The sequence below is a fragment of the Mobula birostris genome, chromosome 14 (assembly GCF_030028105.1).
Source record: "Mobula birostris isolate sMobBir1 chromosome 14, sMobBir1.hap1, whole genome shotgun sequence".
Lineage (NCBI taxonomy): Eukaryota > Metazoa > Chordata > Chondrichthyes > Myliobatiformes > Myliobatidae > Mobula > Mobula birostris.
The window spans coordinates 13,434,004-13,451,142 of NC_092383.1; the positions used below are offsets into that span (position 1 = coordinate 13,434,004).

Genomic DNA, 17,139 nt, shown 5'->3' on the forward strand with positions numbered 1-17,139 from the left:
TTTATATCTAAATTGTGAGATTATGTTTTATCTCGATCTGTAATAATTCTAACACTTTCAACAGATATTCAAGTTGTCACTTCCGTGAGCTGCAGTGATACTATCAGTGCAAATAAACTCATGGGGATTTTTCAAATTTCATCGACATTGTTTTTAAGATTAGTCTGTGGATTAACATCAAGTCAATTCTGAAGCACAATGTATACTTAACTGGGACCCAGCTGCCAATGAACTATGCTGAGCCTTGACTGGGAAGCCATTAGTATAATTTGAGCTTGCAAATTTCTAGGAAAAATTTCAAACCAGTGTCAAGATACCCTGAGGAATTTACACATTATAAAATTTCTGAATATTAATTGAGATTGGAATTTTTTTTTATCAAACTGCATCTTTTTTTAATTCTGGAGTTCATCACTGTTAACGCCAGCAATTATAAACCGTCACTGATTGCACTTCAGAAGTTGGTGGTGAACTTCCTTCATAAGACTTGGCAGTTTGGTGAGAGTATTCCCAATGTTGTTGACAGGGGGTTTTCAGGATATTGACCAAGCAATAATGAAGGGGTAGCAATATATTTCCAAGTCAGGATGATGCATGACTTGCTTCTGTGATCTTGTATCTCTAAGTGGGTGAGGATATCAGTTTGGGGGTGGAAGCCTTGGAAAGGTGCTGCAGAGTATCTTGCAGATAGTGCACTAAAAGTGTACCAGAAATGTAAGGTGTGAATGTTTCATGTGGAGGATGCAGTGCGTGGTTCATTTTTAGAGTAAGACAGCGCAGTAGCAGAGTGGTTAGTGCAACGCCCTACAATGCTGGGAATTGGGGTTCGATTCCCGCTGCTGACTGTAAGGAGTTTGTACTTTCTCCCCATGACCAGGTGGAGTTCTGCCATGTCCTCCCGCATTCCAAAGACATTTGGGTTAGGGTTAATAAATGTGAGTATGCTATGCAGGAAGCATGACAACACTCCAGCTTAATCCTCAGACTGTGTTGGTTGCTGATGAAAAACGCCACATTTTACTATATGTTTCAATGTACATCTAACAAATAAAGTTAAGCTAATCTAAAGTTTGATTCTACAGATGGTGCACTAGCAGTGTAGCAGAGGTTGAACAAGTAACTGTTTTGTGCGGTGGATGTATCACGTGGCCCATTCCTGGAGTAAGATGGTGTCTTCTTTTATCCATGTTTGCTAGATAATGCTAAGGCACTGAGTGTGAAGATTGCGGCACAGTCACCAGTGAAGGCTGCGCTTGCAAGCTCCGTGACCATTCCCTGCTACTTCATCTCTGCCACGAACTCTTCCCCGGACACTCCCCTGGCATCTCAGCTAGCCCCAAGAATCAAATGGACCAAAATCACCAAAGGTGGAAAAGAGACAGTCATCGTGGTTGCTATTTCTGGAAAAGTCAAGATCAACCAGGAGTACAAAGGTCGAGCCCAGCTTCCAAGTTACCATGAAATTCCAGGAGATGGCACCCTACAGCTGGATAAACTACTGTCAAGTGATTCCGGAATGTACCGCTGTGAGGTGATGCATGGGATCGAGGACAGTCAGGATGTTGTAGAGTTGGTTGTCAAAGGTAAATGGAAAGCTTTATTTGTTACTGTTTCCTGTTACTCTAATTGTTCTCATGAGTTAAATCGAGTTCAAGTTTAAATGTCACTCAACCATACATGAATACCCATAGCTACAGCCAAATTAAATAGCGTTACTCCAAGGTGAAGGTGCAAAACACAGTACCAACAGTCTCACACGGTACAAGGCACATATAGTAGGTATGAGATAGCAATTACATAAAGGGTTATCAGTAAAATGCCGTCACACAACAAAATATATAATCCAAGACCTTGAGTTCATGAATGTTGTAGCAGTCTGCAATTGAACACAATGAGGCTTGTCTTCTGCCGGGCGAACACTGGTGAGCAGCACCGACTCCAGTTTGTACACTGTGCCACACCACCCCAGCACTCCGGTGGAACACACCAGCTCCAGCGCCTCTCTCCTGGGCGGCTGTAAACAGGCATGGTTGCGGCTTGGGGCCCAGTCCTCACTATACTGAGACCACACGGCTCTCCCACCACCCACCAATAAATTAATGAATCGGACTTGCAGCATTCCACATTAACAATATCCACCAGGGTCTTGTGATCACAAGAAAAGTGACCGAGAAGATCACTCGCTGTTAGACTGCACACTGCCTTCGCACACCGATTCCTCCGATGCCTCTCTGACGCAGGCAGCAGCACAATCCTCAACAAGACCAGCTCCTTGGCAACAAGCAACTCACTGATAGGGCAGACCTACAGTACTTCAAGTTCTTAATGTCCAGCAGGGTCTTGTGATTGTAAAACCTATGTTTAAAAAAGACACGTTTGGTTGGGCCCGTAGGAACCACAGCGTACAACTGCACCACCATCTTACCATAATGGTACTTTTGCCATACTAATTGGTTTAATAAAACAGATTGTTTGGAATCAGATGACCTTGCCTGCTGTGTCAGGGCTTGGAGCATCAGCACCCACGCTACCCCACCCTTCCCCACCCCCTGCACCCCAGCACTCCTTCTCTGCCATCTGTCCCACACCCCTCCTGTGGCACTCCACTCTCCCCATTCCCATTATCCTCTGCTCCTGCCGGATTTACCAACTCACTCTCCGCTCCGCGTTGACAAATACAGTACTGTACTGTACTGTACCCTAGCTATATATATATATATATATATATATATGCCTTAAGACTTTTGCACAATACTGTGTGTACTGTGTCCATTTCCCTCCATTGAGCTCTTCCAGCAGTTTGGTTGTTTTTGCTCTTAAAAATGCAGTAGTTCAAACCAGGAAGGTGTTTGTTATGTATCTTTTCTTTTCTGATTCCAGGTGTCGTATTCCATTACCGCGCCATCTCTAGCAGGTACACCCTCGACTTCTACAAAGCCCAGCAGGCGTGTATTGAAAACTCTGCCATCATTGCAACCCCAGGACAACTACAAGCAGCTTATGATGATGGATTTGATCAGTGTGATGCTGGCTGGATGTCTGATCAGACTGTAAGGTCTGGACCAATTCCATGTTTTGCCGCACTAACCTTTGTGGAATGGGGGTGCTCTATGTGATAGAAGGGCCTACATTGGGAAGCAAACTTCTGTGGAAGCAATCAGTCCACAAACCTCCAATGCATAGTGAGGCTCCATTAATTCCAAAGGAACTTGTCACAATTTATCCTTATGTGTATATCTATATATATATCTTGGTTTGCACAGTACTGTATTTTATATATTGCACTGTACTGCTGCAAAAAGAATGAATTTCATGACAGCTGTGAGCGATGATAAACCTGATTCTGATATGGGTCTGTATTGTGGACTGAGAGTGGGAAGGGGGCAGGTAGAGGGAAGCACCAGGAAGACATTCTGTAATGATCAATAAATCAATTGTTTAGAGTCAAATGATCTTGTCTGATGTCTCAGGATTGGGTGTGTCTACACCTGTGTCAACCACCCAGCCCCATCCCGGCACTCCTTCTCTACCATATGTCCCACACCCCTCCCGTGGCACTCCACCCTCAGCATTCCCAACATCCTTTGCTCTTGCCAGATTTACAAACTTGTTCTATGCTCCACGTTGACAAATACAGTACTGTGCAAAAGTCTTAGGCACCCTAACTATACATACGTGCCTAAGGCATTTGCAAAGTACTGTGTTCTGGTGGGCTTTATAGAGTGAGTGTACAGATTATCTTTTGGAACAAATACTGTGAGTGGTTCACTTCATGCTTTAGCATGTGAGAGATGATCTCACATCTGTAAGGAGTTTGGATGTTCTGCCTGTGACCGCGTGGATTTCCCCTTGGTGCTCAGGTTTTCTCCCACATACCAAAAAGATGCACAGGTTAGGGTTAGTAAGTTGTGGATGTGCCATGTTGGTGACGGAAGCATGGCGACTCTTGGTCTGGGCATGGCAGCCCACACCACACCCTCAGACTATGTTGGCCATTGTTGCGAACAATGCATTTCACTGTATGTTTTGATGTTTCAATGTGCATGTGACAGTACAGCTAATCTTTATTTAATCTAACCCTTCAAATATCCATTGGTCAGCATTTTGCTGACCGTTGCTGGCATTGGAGAGTGTCCAGAGAAGGTTCATGAGAATGATTCTGGGAATGAATGGGTTAACATACTCTATGAGGGGCGTTTGATGGCTCCAGGCCTGAACTTGCTAGGGTTTAGAAGAAACCTATCAGATACTGAAACCTATCAAATATTGAAAGGCCTAGATAGAGTGGATGTGGAGAGGATGTTTTCTATAGTGGGAGAGTCCAGTACAGTACCAGAGGACATAGCCTCCAGAATAGAGAGCTGTCTATCTAGAACAGAGGTGGGGAGGAATTTCTTTAGAGAGAAGGTGAAGCATTGGAATTCATGGCCACAACCTGCTGGAAGCCAAGTCATTAAGTATATTTAAAACAGAAGTTGATAGGTTCTTGATTAGTCAAGGCATCAAAGGTTAAGGGGAGAAGACAGAATAATGGGGTTGAGAAGAGTAATAAATCAGGCCATGATGGAATGGCGAAACAGACGCGATCGGGCAAATCGCCTAATTCTGCTCCCATGTCTTCTGGTCTTATCCGTTTGCGAATGATTATTGGGAAGGGAAATCTCCTAACCCTGTTCCAAGAGACCCATAGCATTGTCTGACTGAAATGAACACGGGGTTCTCAGCCCGTGGACAAGACAAACCACGTGGATGAGATGAATAAATATCAACCACAAGAGCTCAGGAAGATTAATTCTGGAGCAACAAACAAAATGTTAGCGGGACTCAAAGGGCCCAGCAGGATCTCGGAAATGAAATGGATAGTCAAGGTCTTGGATCAGGTGCTTTTTCTAGTCCCATGGACTGATGGACTGTTCATTTCTCTGCACAGATGCTTGCTGATCCTCTGAATTCCTCCAGCATGCTTCTTGTCCAAATATGAGCTTAATCCAAAACGTAAAATGAGACAGAAGTAGAAGGAAGTTAGTCTGGGCTCAGACTGTTAGTTCCTGTTATGTCGTTTTTTAATCTTTTACAGTTGAGTCCAATACTTACAGTGAATGAAGAGGCAATGCTAACAGAAGCCCTGAGACGTATTTCTGAAATTCTTTTCACAGGTATCCAATTCACAAACCACGAGAGGGTTGCTATGGTAATCTGGATGAGTACCCAGGAGTCAGGTCGTATGGCATTAGAGACACCGATGAAACTTATGATGTTTATTGCTTTGCAGAGGAATTGCAAGGTGAGAAATATATTTTTGTCTGGAGAAATATACTCTTGAGATCCGTAAATGAGGTTGCGTGGAAGGAGAAAATGGGCTTGTGGAGAAAATGGGCTCATGTTTTAGTTAAAATCAAAGTCAAGTTTATTATCATATGCACAAGCACATGCATACAGAAATGCAGGGGGGAAAAATTACTTCCTGCAGCAGCACAGATGCATTTCATCAGATACACAACATTCCCAAGAAAAACAGAAATTAAATACACATTTGACGCGTTTATACAATTGGAACAAAAAAAAATCCAAAGCCCATTATAGTGAAAAGTAGGTGTAGTGTTGCTTTACTGAAGTAGTGATTGTCTTGGATGCTGGCATCTTATTCAAGTTCACGTTCAAGTTTATCGTCATTCAATCATACACACGTATGCAGCTAAATGGAACATCATTCCTCTGGGACCAAGGTGTAAAAGCACAGTGCATATAGTCACATACAATACATGTAGCTATGATTCAGCTCATACAGTCACAAAAAAATACTAGCACAGTGGTAGCATTGTGCTTAGCTCGGGGTGTCGGAGATTAGATTTCGATTCTGGCAGCTTCTGTATGGAATTTAACTGTCCTCCCTATGAATATGTGGGTTTCCTCCAGTTTCCCCCACATACCAGAGATGTACCAGTTAGTAAATTATTTGCTCATTGTGAATGTTCCTGTGATTAAGATAGAAACAAACAAACAAATAAATAAATAGACAGGTAGATAGATAATTAAAAGTCTCTGAGTGACATTCCCTGCAGATTGAACAATGATAGGCTGAAGTAAAGAGCTATACTTTGTACTTTATACTTTATTGTCACCAAACAATTGATAATAGAACGTACAATCATCACAGCGATATTTGATTCTGCGCTTCCCGCTCCCTGGATTACAAATCGATAGTAAATATTAAAAATTTAAATAGAAAATAGAAAAATGGAAAGTAAGGTAGTGCAAAAAAAAAACGAGATGCAGGTCCGGATATTTGGAGGGTACGGCCCAGATCCGGGTCAGGATCCGTTCAGCAGTCTTATCACAGTTGGAAAGAAGCCGTTCCCAAATCTGGCCGTACGAGTCTTCTATACGCATGTTTATATAAGAATGAAGAAAGGAAAACTGCTTTTGGTGGAATACTCTTCCATTTCCATGTCTAACTCCCTATTTTTTCATGTCAATAGATTTTGTCAAAAGCATTTTTTGATGTTTTAGATCATTGATGGTCTGCTTTCTGCCCTTCTGTTTGTAGGCAAGGTCTTCTACATTACCACCACTGGAAGATATGCCTTCAATGAAGCAGTAGAAGCTTGCCTGGACAAGGGAGCTCAGCTAGCTACCACAGGGCAGTTATACCTGGCATGGAAAGATGGCATGGATCAGTGCAATACAGGCTGGCTGGCTGATGGCAGTGTTAGATACCCAATCTCAAAACGAAGACCTAACTGTGGCGGCAACCTATTAGGAGTTAGAACCGTGTACCGTTTTATCAACCAGACTGGCTATCCTGACCCTACAGATCACCATGATGCCTACTGCTTCAGTGGTAAGCCAATAATGACAATAGTAAAAATGGAAAATTCTAGAACGCTCAGCAAATACGGCGGCATCTAAGTAAAGAGAAATGGTTAAATGTTTCAGACTTGGAGCTGGTAAATAGGGAAACTCCAATTAGCTTTCAGTAACAGTCAAGGTCAGGGTGGAATGGGAGGAACAAAGGAAATATCTTGAATAGAGTGAGATCAAAAAGGTTAATGGGGGCAGTTATCACCACATTATGCTATTTTGATTGTATTATTAATAGTGAAGCTGTGCCATATCCCCAACAAGTCAAACTATACAAAAGAAATAGAAATAGCCAAAATTGTAATCTTAGATCCACGAATGCTGGCTTGCTTAATGTTCCTAAAGCCAAGCTTATAAGAACTAGTAATGTGGCCTTTTGCTCTTATGCTCCAAAAATCTGGAATGCTCTACCAACTGAGTTACACCAGCCTAGTACTGTGGAACATTTCAAAAAACTTTGAAAAATCTATTTTTTTTTAATTTGGTCTACTTATAGGATTACTTAATGCTTGTTGATGTTGATTATATTTGTATAATTTGGTATATTTAATTACATTTTAGTCTACAAAATATTTGTCTTTGCTTAACGATTTTCAATTTTCTCATATTTTTATAACAATATTAATTTACCTTTACAATCTGTATAAAGCACTTTGAGCCAGCATCTTAATGTATGAAAGGTGTTATATAAATAGTCGTTTATTATTATTATTATTGAAATGAAGACAGGCAGAAATCATCATTCTGATGCAAGTAGAGGGAATGAGTGAGCTACCTCAACCTGGAAAACTCCGTGCTGAGTCCAGATGAGGGATAAGATTCACTCCTCTTCAGTTTTGAACTTCAAAAACTTTAAGTTAAGAATATTAATTTTGTTTGGACACATGGGCATAGATATTGGAGTTCATCCCTTGCATATGTTAAACAGGTGATGTGTGCAACTACATCTCTTAAAGCATGTGACACACATCAAAGAAGTCAGAACTTGGTGAAAAGCCAGTTAAAGATTGTTAGAGAGCTTTTCACTTTGATCCATTTTCAAGGAGTGAGCTACGATGATTTGGATTGGACTCCTGTGCCGTCAGACATGTCTTTCCAAAGAGAATTGGTTGAGTACTTGAAAGAAAAATAAATGCATTACCACAGGGGACAGACTAACAAAATAGAAAGAAAAATCTGGATAGGTTTTACCAGAAGTTGGCATGGTCTAATAAAACAAGTGATCTCTTCTGGTGCAGAATTGCTTCCATGATTCTATTAAAATCTTTTCAGGAGCAAGAAATGTTTGAACCCAACTAGCAAAGGGTGCAAAAAACTTCTACTAGGATGCTGCTTGGATTAGAGCAAGAGTTACCAACCTTTTTTTAAATGGCATGGACCCATACAGTTAACTAAGGTGTCCGTGGACCCCAGGTTGGGAACCCCTGGACTAGAGGGCATGAGCAAAAGGAGAGGCTGGAGAAACTTGGAATGTTTTCCCTGGAGTGTCAGAGGCCAAGGGGAGACTTGAGCGAGGTTTATAAAATAACAAGAGGCATAAATTTATTCAACTAAACACTTTAAAATTCAGAGATTTTGCAGATTTTAAAATAATACAAATTATGCATAAAGTAAAAAATGGACAGCTACCACAAAGTATCCAAAGGTTGTTTAAAATGAGGGAAAGTCAACATGATTTGAGAGGAACGTGTATATTTCAAAAACAAAGGATAAGAACAAATGTAAAAAATCATTGTATTTCAGTCAAAGGGGTGAATCTATGGAACAGTTGTGAGAATTTAAACACATGCACTACACTTAACAAGTTTAAAAAATTATTTAAAGATAATTTAATGAACAAATATAAAATACGTGATCTAAAATGAATGGGAGTAATGTAAATAAATGATACTTGGATTTGGATTTTGTGTCAGAAGATTATGAATTTTTTTGTTTTGATGTGATGATTGACACCAAATATGTTGTTGTATAAGTAAGAAGGGTAGGCATAATAAGCTGTAGCTTCAGCCTACACCCTTTCGGTCTGATTTAAAGAATATCTATGTTTTTTTTTGTTGTAATTTTGCCCAAATAAAAATCTATCTATAAATAAAAATTAAATCTATAAATAGTATATATGGCCTCAGGTAGAAATATTGAGTCCTAGAGGGTATAGCTTTAAGCTGAGAAGAGGAAAGTTTAAAAAGAGATGTGCAAGGCAAGTTTCTTTACGCAGTGAGTGGTGGGGGCCTGAAACGTGCTGCTAGGATTGGTGGTTCAAGCAGATTTAACAGGGGTGTTTACAAGTCTTTGAGATAGAGACATAAATATGCAAGGAATGGAGGGATATGTGTCATGTGCAGGCAGAAGGTATCAGTTTAATTCGACATAATAGTCAGTACAGACATCTTGAGCTGAAGAGCCTGTTTCTATATTGTTTTATAAGATCATAAGATGTAAGAGCAGAGTTAGGCCATTTGGCCCATTGAGTCTGCTCCACCATGCAAACATGGCAAATCCTTTTTTTCCTCCTCCTCAACTCCATTTCCCAGCCTTCTCCCCATAGCCTTTGTTGCCATGTCCAATCAAGAATCTATCAATATCTGCCTTAAGTACATCAAATGACCTGGCCTCCACGGCTGCATGTGACAACCAATTCCACAAATTCACCACCCTCTAGCTAAAGAAATTTCTCCGCATCTCTGTTTTGAATGGATGCCCCTCTATCCTGAGGCTGTGCCGTCTTGTCCTAGATTCTCCCACCATGGGAAACATCTTTTCCATATCTACTCTGTGCAGGCCTTTCAACACTTGAAAGGTTTCAATGAGATCCCCCCTCATCCTTCTAATTTCCAGCGAGTAAGACCCAGAGCCATCAAACATTCCCCGTATGATAACCCTTTCATTCCTGGAATCATCCTTGTGAACTTCCTCTGGGACCTCTCCAATGCCAGTTGATCTCTTCTAAGATGAGGAGTCCAAAACTGTTCACAATACTCAAGGTGAGGCCTCCCCAGTCACTTATAAAGCCTCAGCATCTCATCCCTGCTCTTGTATTCTAGATGTCTTGAAACGAATGCTAACGTTGCAGTTGCCTTCCTCACCACCAACTCAACCTACAAGTTAACCTTTAGGGTATTCTGCACAAGGACTCCCAAGTCCTTTTGCATCTCAGGTTTTTGGATTTTCTCCCGTTTAGAAATACATGGTCATGCACATTTATTCCTACTACCAAAGTGCATGACCATGCATTTTCCGACATTATATTTCACTTGCCACTTTTATGTTCTAATAAAGCTGCAAATAAGCTAAATTAATCAGACTGCATAAAGCAATCAATGTCAGTATCAGACATCATTGTAGCATGCACCTGAATGATGTATATTGAGGTAGCTGTTACAATGACATATGGAATATTTGCATTGATTTGGTGACTGATAAGTGGATGGGGCTTGAGGGTTCCAAACCAGGGGTCCACAGACTCCTCAGTTAATGGAAGAAGTCCATGACATTAAAAAAAAAGATTGGGACCCACTACTCTAGAGTTTTGACTGGTGAGTGCAGCCAAACACCAGCCACCACAAAAAGTGAAATGAAGATGCAAATGAAGCTGAGGAACCAGTGATCTTCCCACAGAGCCACACCAACGCTAAACATAATCTCCAAGTGTCCTATTTTTCCCCATGCACACTATCTGTTACATCCCCCAAAACTGGTAAAGTTCAAACTTTGTTCCCAGCATTCAAGGCTAACATGCAAATCCCATTGAGTCCTAATGGATTTGAAATAAGATATTGAAATAGAATTAGACCATTCAATTCACCAAGTCTGCTCTACCATTCAACCATGCCATATTTATTATCACTCTCAACTCCATTTCTCCTGCCTTCTCCCTGTAATCTTTGGCACCCTTACTAATCAAGAGCCTATCAATCTCTACCTTTAAATATACCCAACGGCTTGTGCTCCAGAGCTGCCTGTGGCAATGAATTGCACAGATTCACCACCCCCTAGCTAAAGAAAATCTTCCTCATCTCTGTTCTAAAGGGACGTCCTTGTATTCTGAAGTTGTGCCCCCTAGTCCTAGATTCCCCCACAACTGTACATCCTCTGCACATCCACTTTATTTAGGCCGTTCAATATTTGCTAGGTTTCAATGCGACCCAATGAGTAAACCCAGTCCAGCAAGTACACACCTAGCGTCAAAATATGCTGCTCATGTGTTAATCATTTAATTCCTGGAAACCTCCTTTGGACCCACTCAAATGCAGGTACATCCTTTCTTAGATAGGGGACCCCAAAACTGCTCACAATACTCCAAGTGTGGCTGGTTCCCTACCTCAACAGAAGAGCTGACAGTCCATAAGGGAAGCAAGGTAGGCCGAGGCCACGCATTGATTGATAGAGAATTCAGTTTGTTGGTAACCTGCACAGGGCTGTTTGTCTTCCTCAATGATAATCTCTTCAATACTCTGCTGTTTCTCAACAGGAAAGCCTGCTATAAAAGCAGTCACAGAAATCTCACTCACCCACCTAGCCACTGAGGCAGAAGAGTTGTTTACTGAAGAGGGAAGCGCCTTTACCATCCAAACCATACCTGAAAAGGTAGAAGTATTCTTCACAAAGCCTACTGAAGAGGGAGAAGTAAGGGGAGACGTTTTTACACTAAGTCCTTTCACTCCAGTGACTCTGCCATCTACTGAGGAAGCTCCTGAGTTGACCATATCTCTCAGCCCAGAAACTGTCAGAATCCCAGTTACTGAAGAACTTGTTACTGAGGGGATTATCCTTCCTAACATTACAGGCCTACCCAAAGATCTAATTACCCCTGAGGAGATCTCCAGTCCAGAAGTGCCAGTATCTGTGGTAGCAACTGTCGGGGTCTCGGTACCCATCGAAGAACTGACAGGAACTGTAGGACTAGAAGTCACAGAAATTCCAACTCCTGCTCCACACACCATAGAAGAGATTATTCCCAAGGTAACAGCAGCTCCAGATGTCCTGGCAACACCCCCTGAAGGGCTAACAGCAGCTCCACCTGAGACAGTGACCCCGATTACGGCAGCCATCACCGAAAAACTGGTCAAGGTGGATGAGAGTTCAACGTTATGTCCCATCAGCCCAATGGCTCCAACTGGTGAGTTAAAATACTTCACACAGTCAGCATACAAAAGTTAATCACATCGCACTGGTCCTTCTTTACACTCTCTTAAGTATTGTTTATCTTTTAAAAATTGTGATTGCCTTGATTCAGCAATTACTTGTTATTAAGAATCAAGGATCAACTTTATTCACCATATACACTTAAATTTATTAGGAATTTGGTGATGGCACAGCAGTACAATCTGAGGTTTCTTAACATATTGTGTATGTTCTATCTGGTTTTAATCTCTATTGGCCAAGTGGTTAAGGTGTTCGTCTAGTGATTTGAAGGTCGCTAGTTCAAGCCTTGGCTGAGGCAGCATGTTGTGTCCTTGAGCAAGGCACTTAATCACACATTGCTCTGCGACGACTCCGGTGCCAAGCTGTGTGGGTCCTAATGCCCTTCCCTTGCACAACATTGGTGTCGTGGAGAGGGGAGACTTGCAGCATGGGCAACTGCCGGCCTTCCATACAACCTTGCCCAGGCCTGCGCCCTGGAAACCTTCCAAGGCACAAATCCATGGTCTCACAAGACTAACGGATGCCTATATAATCTCTATAGTTCTTGTACTGATTCCAAATTTAGATTCTGGATTCCCATATTAAATTCTTAGCTCTCCACTTACAGATTCACTGTTTGTACCATTTTAGGCACTAGGGATGAGATAATTAGAGAAATTTACTTCACACTTATGATATGATCATTTAACTTTTGAGCAAAACATCGCTTTCATTTCATCCAAATTTTGAGTGAAATGCAAATATCAAAATTTGTCCTCATTTTTTTGATTGAAACTGCAGCAAACATAGCGGCCCCAGTCTTCCATCAGATTAAAAAAAATCTAGTATGTTTTCTTTCATGTTTCTAGAGATTATAGGACTTTTGTTAGGTACTCTTTTGAGCACGTGATAGAGAGTTCAAGTAACCCCAGTTGGAATGGCAACAATTGTTATAGAATTTTTCTATTCAAAATACAGTGAAACTTTCCATATCATGCATCTTTGGGAGCCCTGTTTAATGGCAAAGGATGAAGAATAAGATTTATCTGATCTCTATCTTACTGAAATCCTAAGATGTATTTATGCTAAGGAATACATATATAGTATAAAGGAAAGGTGTGTGCTTCCTTTTAAATGCAAAATGGAAGTGTGGATGCTGGAAATCTGAAATAAAACCAGAAAATGCCAGAAACATTGTGCAGGTTAGGCAGTATTTTGTGATAGAGAAACAGTTAACATTTCAGGTTCTGATAAAAGGTCATCAATCTGAAATGTTATCTATTTTTCACCCTTCACAGATGCTGCCTGACCTGCTGAGCATTTCCAACATCCTTTGTTTCCATTGCAACATGATTATTGTGAATGTCAGTCTTCTGGAACATATTTTATTATCTGTTAATTTATTTGTCATAATATTACTTTATACTTCATTGTCGCCAAACAATTGATACTAGAACGTACAAACATCATAGCGATATTTGATTCTGCACTTCCCGCTCCCTGGATTACAAATCGATAGTAAATATTAAAAATTTAAATTATAAATCATAAATAGAAAATAGAAAAATGGAAAGTAAGGTAGTGCAAAAAAAAATGAGATGCAGGTCCGGATATTTGGAAGATACGGCCCAGATCCGGGTCAGGATCCATTCAGCAGTTTTATCACAGTTGGAAAGAAGCTGTTCCCTAACCTGGCCGTACGAGACTTCAAGCTCCTGAGCCTTCTCTCAGAGGGAAGAGGGACAAAAAGTGTGTTGGCTGGGTGGGTCGTGTCCTTGATTATCCTGGTAGCACTGTTCCGACAGTGTGCGGTGTAAAGTGAGTCCAAGGACGGAAGATTGGTTTGTGTGATGTGCTGTGTCGTGTTCACGATTTATGTTTTGTGTGTGAGGTAAACGTACTGTTTTCTGCACCTTGGTCTGGAAACACATTGTTTGATTTGAAGGTATACATGTTGAATGACAATAAATTTGACCTTGAACTTAATACGGCTCAGCTCAATTGCCTGTTTATCTGTTTCTTTAACAGGGATTGTTTTCCATTACCGTGCCATTTCAAGTAGGTACAGCTTTAACTTCACCCAGGCCCAGCTAGCCTGCTTGGAAAACAATGCCTATATTGCCACTCCAGAGCAGCTGCAGGCAGCCTATGAGAAAGGATACAACCAGTGTGATGCAGGCTGGCTTTCCGACCAGACTGTCAGGTAAACATAGAAACATAGAAACATAGAAACATAGAAAATAGGTGCAGGAGTAGGCCATTCGGCCCTTCAAGCCTGCACCACCATTTATTATGATCATGGCTGATCATCCAACTCAGAACCCCGCCCCAGCCTTCCCTCCATAACCCCTGACCCCTACAGCCACAAGGGCCATATCTAACTCCCTCTTAAATATAGCCAATGAACTGGCCTCAACTGTTTCCTGTGGCAGAGAATTCCACAGATTCACCACTCTCTGTGTGAAGAAGTTTTTCCTAATCTCGGTCCTAAAAGGCTTCCCCACTATCCTCAAACTCTGGCCCCTCTTTCTGGACTTCCCCAACATCGGGAACAATCTTCCTGCATCTAGCCTGTCCAATCCCTTTAGGATCTTATACGTTTCAATCAGATCCCCCCTCAATCTTCTAAATTCCAACGAGTACAAGCCCAGTTCATCCAGTCTTTCTTCATATGAAAGTCCTGCCATCCCAGGAATCAATCTGGTGAACCTTCTTTGTACTCCCTCTATGGCAAGGATGTCTTTCCTCAGATTAGGCGACCAAAACTGCACACAATACTCCAGATGTGGTCTCACCAAGGCCTTGTACAACTGCAGTAGTACCTCCCTGCTCCTGTACTCGAATCCTCTCGCTATAAATGCCAGCATACCATTCGCCTTTTTCACCGCCTGCTGTACCTGCATGCCCACTTTCAATGACTGGTGTATAATGACACCCAGGTCTCGTTGCACCTCCCTTTTTCCTAATCGGCCACCATTCAGATAATAATCTGTTTTTGCCACCAAAGTGGATAACTTCACATTTATCCACATTAAATTGCATCTGCCATGAATTTGCCCACTCACCCAACCTATCCAAGTCACCCTGCATCCTCTTAGCATCCTCCTCACAGCTAACACTGCCACCCAGCTTCGTGTCATCCGCAAACTTGGAGATGCTGCATTTAATTCCCTCATCCAAGTCATTAATATATATTGTAAACAACTGGGGTCCCAGCACTGAGACTTGCGGTACCCCACTAGTCACCGCCTGCCATTCTGAAAAGGTCCCGTTTATTCCCACACTTTGCTTCCTGTCTGCTAACCAACTCTCCACCCACACCAATACCTTACCCCCAATACCGTGTGCTTTAAGTTTGCACACTAATCTCCTGTGTGGGACCTTGTCAAAAGCCTTCTGAAAATCCAAATATACCACATCCACTGGTTCTCCCCTATCCACTCTACTAGTTACATCCTCAAAAAATTCTATGAGATTCATCAGACATGATTTTCCTTTCACAAATCCATGCTGACTTTGTCCAATCACTTCACCGCTTTCCAAATGTGCTGTTATCACATCCTTGATAATTGACTCCAGCAGTTTCCCCACCACCGACATTAGGCTAACCGGTCTATAATTCCCCGGTTTCTCTCTCCCTCCTTTTTTAAAAAGTGGAGTTACATTAGCAACCCTCCAATCCTCAGGAACTAGTCCAGAATCTAACGAGTTTTGAAAAAATTATCACTAATGCATCCACTATTTCTTGGGCTACTTCCTTAAGCACCCTGGGATGCAGACCATCTGGCCCTGGGGATTTATCTACCTTCAATCCCTTCAATTTACCTAACACCACTTCCCTACTAACATGTATTTCGCTCAGTTCCTCCATCTCACTGGACCCTCTGTCCCCTACTATTTCTGGAAGATTATTTATGTCCTCCTTAGTGAAGACAGAACCAAAGTAATTATTCAATTGGTCTGCCATGTCCTTGCTCCCCATAATCAATTCACCTGTTTCTGTCTGCAGGGGACCTACATTTGTCTTTACCAGTCTTTTCCTTTTTACATATCTATAAAAGCTTTTACAGTCCGTTTTTATGTTTCCTGCCAGTTTTCTCTCATAATCTTTTTTCCCCTTCCTAATTAAGTCCTTTGTCCTCCTCTGCTGAACTCTGAATTTCTCCCAGTCCTCAGGTGAGCCACTTTCTCTGGCTAATTTGTATGCTTCTTCTTTGGAATTGATACTATCCCTAATTTCTCTTGTCAGCCACGGGTGCACTACCTTCCTTGATTTATTCTTTTGCCAAACTGAGATGAACAATTGTTGTAGTTCATCCATGCAACCTTTAAGTGCTTGCCATTGCATATCCACCGTCAATCCTTTAAGTGTCATTTGCCAGTCTATCTTAGCTAATTCACGTCTCATACCTTCAAAGTTAGCCCTCTTTAAGTTCAGAACCTTTGTTTCTGAATTAACTATGTCACTCTCGCTTCAAAGCTTCCCATTTCTTAATTCTATGGATCATGTATTTTGTAAACTAGAAATCCTGGCCCCAGTGGCTATGTAATCATGTGATATATTCAAGTTCAGACTCAGTTCTCTCAGTAAAAGTTGTAAAATTAGTCAGCCCCATCATGGGTACTAGTCTCTGTAGTATCCAAGACATCTTCAAGGAGTGGTTCCTCAGAAAAGTGGCGTCCATTATTAAGGAGCCCCATCACACAGGACATGCCCTCGTCTCATTGTAACAGTCAGGAAGGAGGTACAGAAACCTGAAGGCACACACTCAGCGTTTCAGGAACAGCTTCTTCCCCTCTGCTATCTGATTCCTAAATGGACATTGAACCTGTGAACATTACCTCACTTTTTTTTCTTATTTCTCTTTTTGCACTGTTTTATTTAACTAATTAATATACATATATATACTGTAATTGATTTATTTATTTATATTTCTGTATTATCATGTATTGCTTTGTATTGCTGCCGCTAAATTAACAAATTTCATGACATATGCCAATGATATTAAACCTGCTTCGGATTCTGATTATCACTGACTTGAAGCTTGTTACGTGACAATTTATTGCTGTCGTAGGCATACATGCACATGGTATAAATGCCATAGAAATTTGCTTTTTTGCAGCAGTGGCACTGCAAACATGACAAACATGTATCAA

General features: G+C 41.4%; 1 protein-coding gene across 2 annotated transcripts in view; it reads left to right on the top strand.

Annotated features, from left to right (window-relative positions):
- acana (aggrecan a) overlaps positions 1-17,139 on the top strand; it is a 115,721-nt gene that overhangs the window by 43,341 nt on the left and 55,241 nt on the right. For both annotated transcript variants that reach the window (XM_072278109.1, XM_072278110.1), the window contains exons 3-8: positions 1,197-1,583; positions 2,881-3,055; positions 5,157-5,284; positions 6,548-6,841; positions 11,330-11,977; positions 14,011-14,185. In XM_072278109.1, the coding sequence (XP_072134210.1) occupies positions 1,197-1,583; positions 2,881-3,055; positions 5,157-5,284; positions 6,548-6,841; positions 11,330-11,977; positions 14,011-14,185 (1,807 nt within the window). The remainder of the gene's footprint in view (positions 1-1,196; positions 1,584-2,880; positions 3,056-5,156; positions 5,285-6,547; positions 6,842-11,329; positions 11,978-14,010; positions 14,186-17,139) is intronic.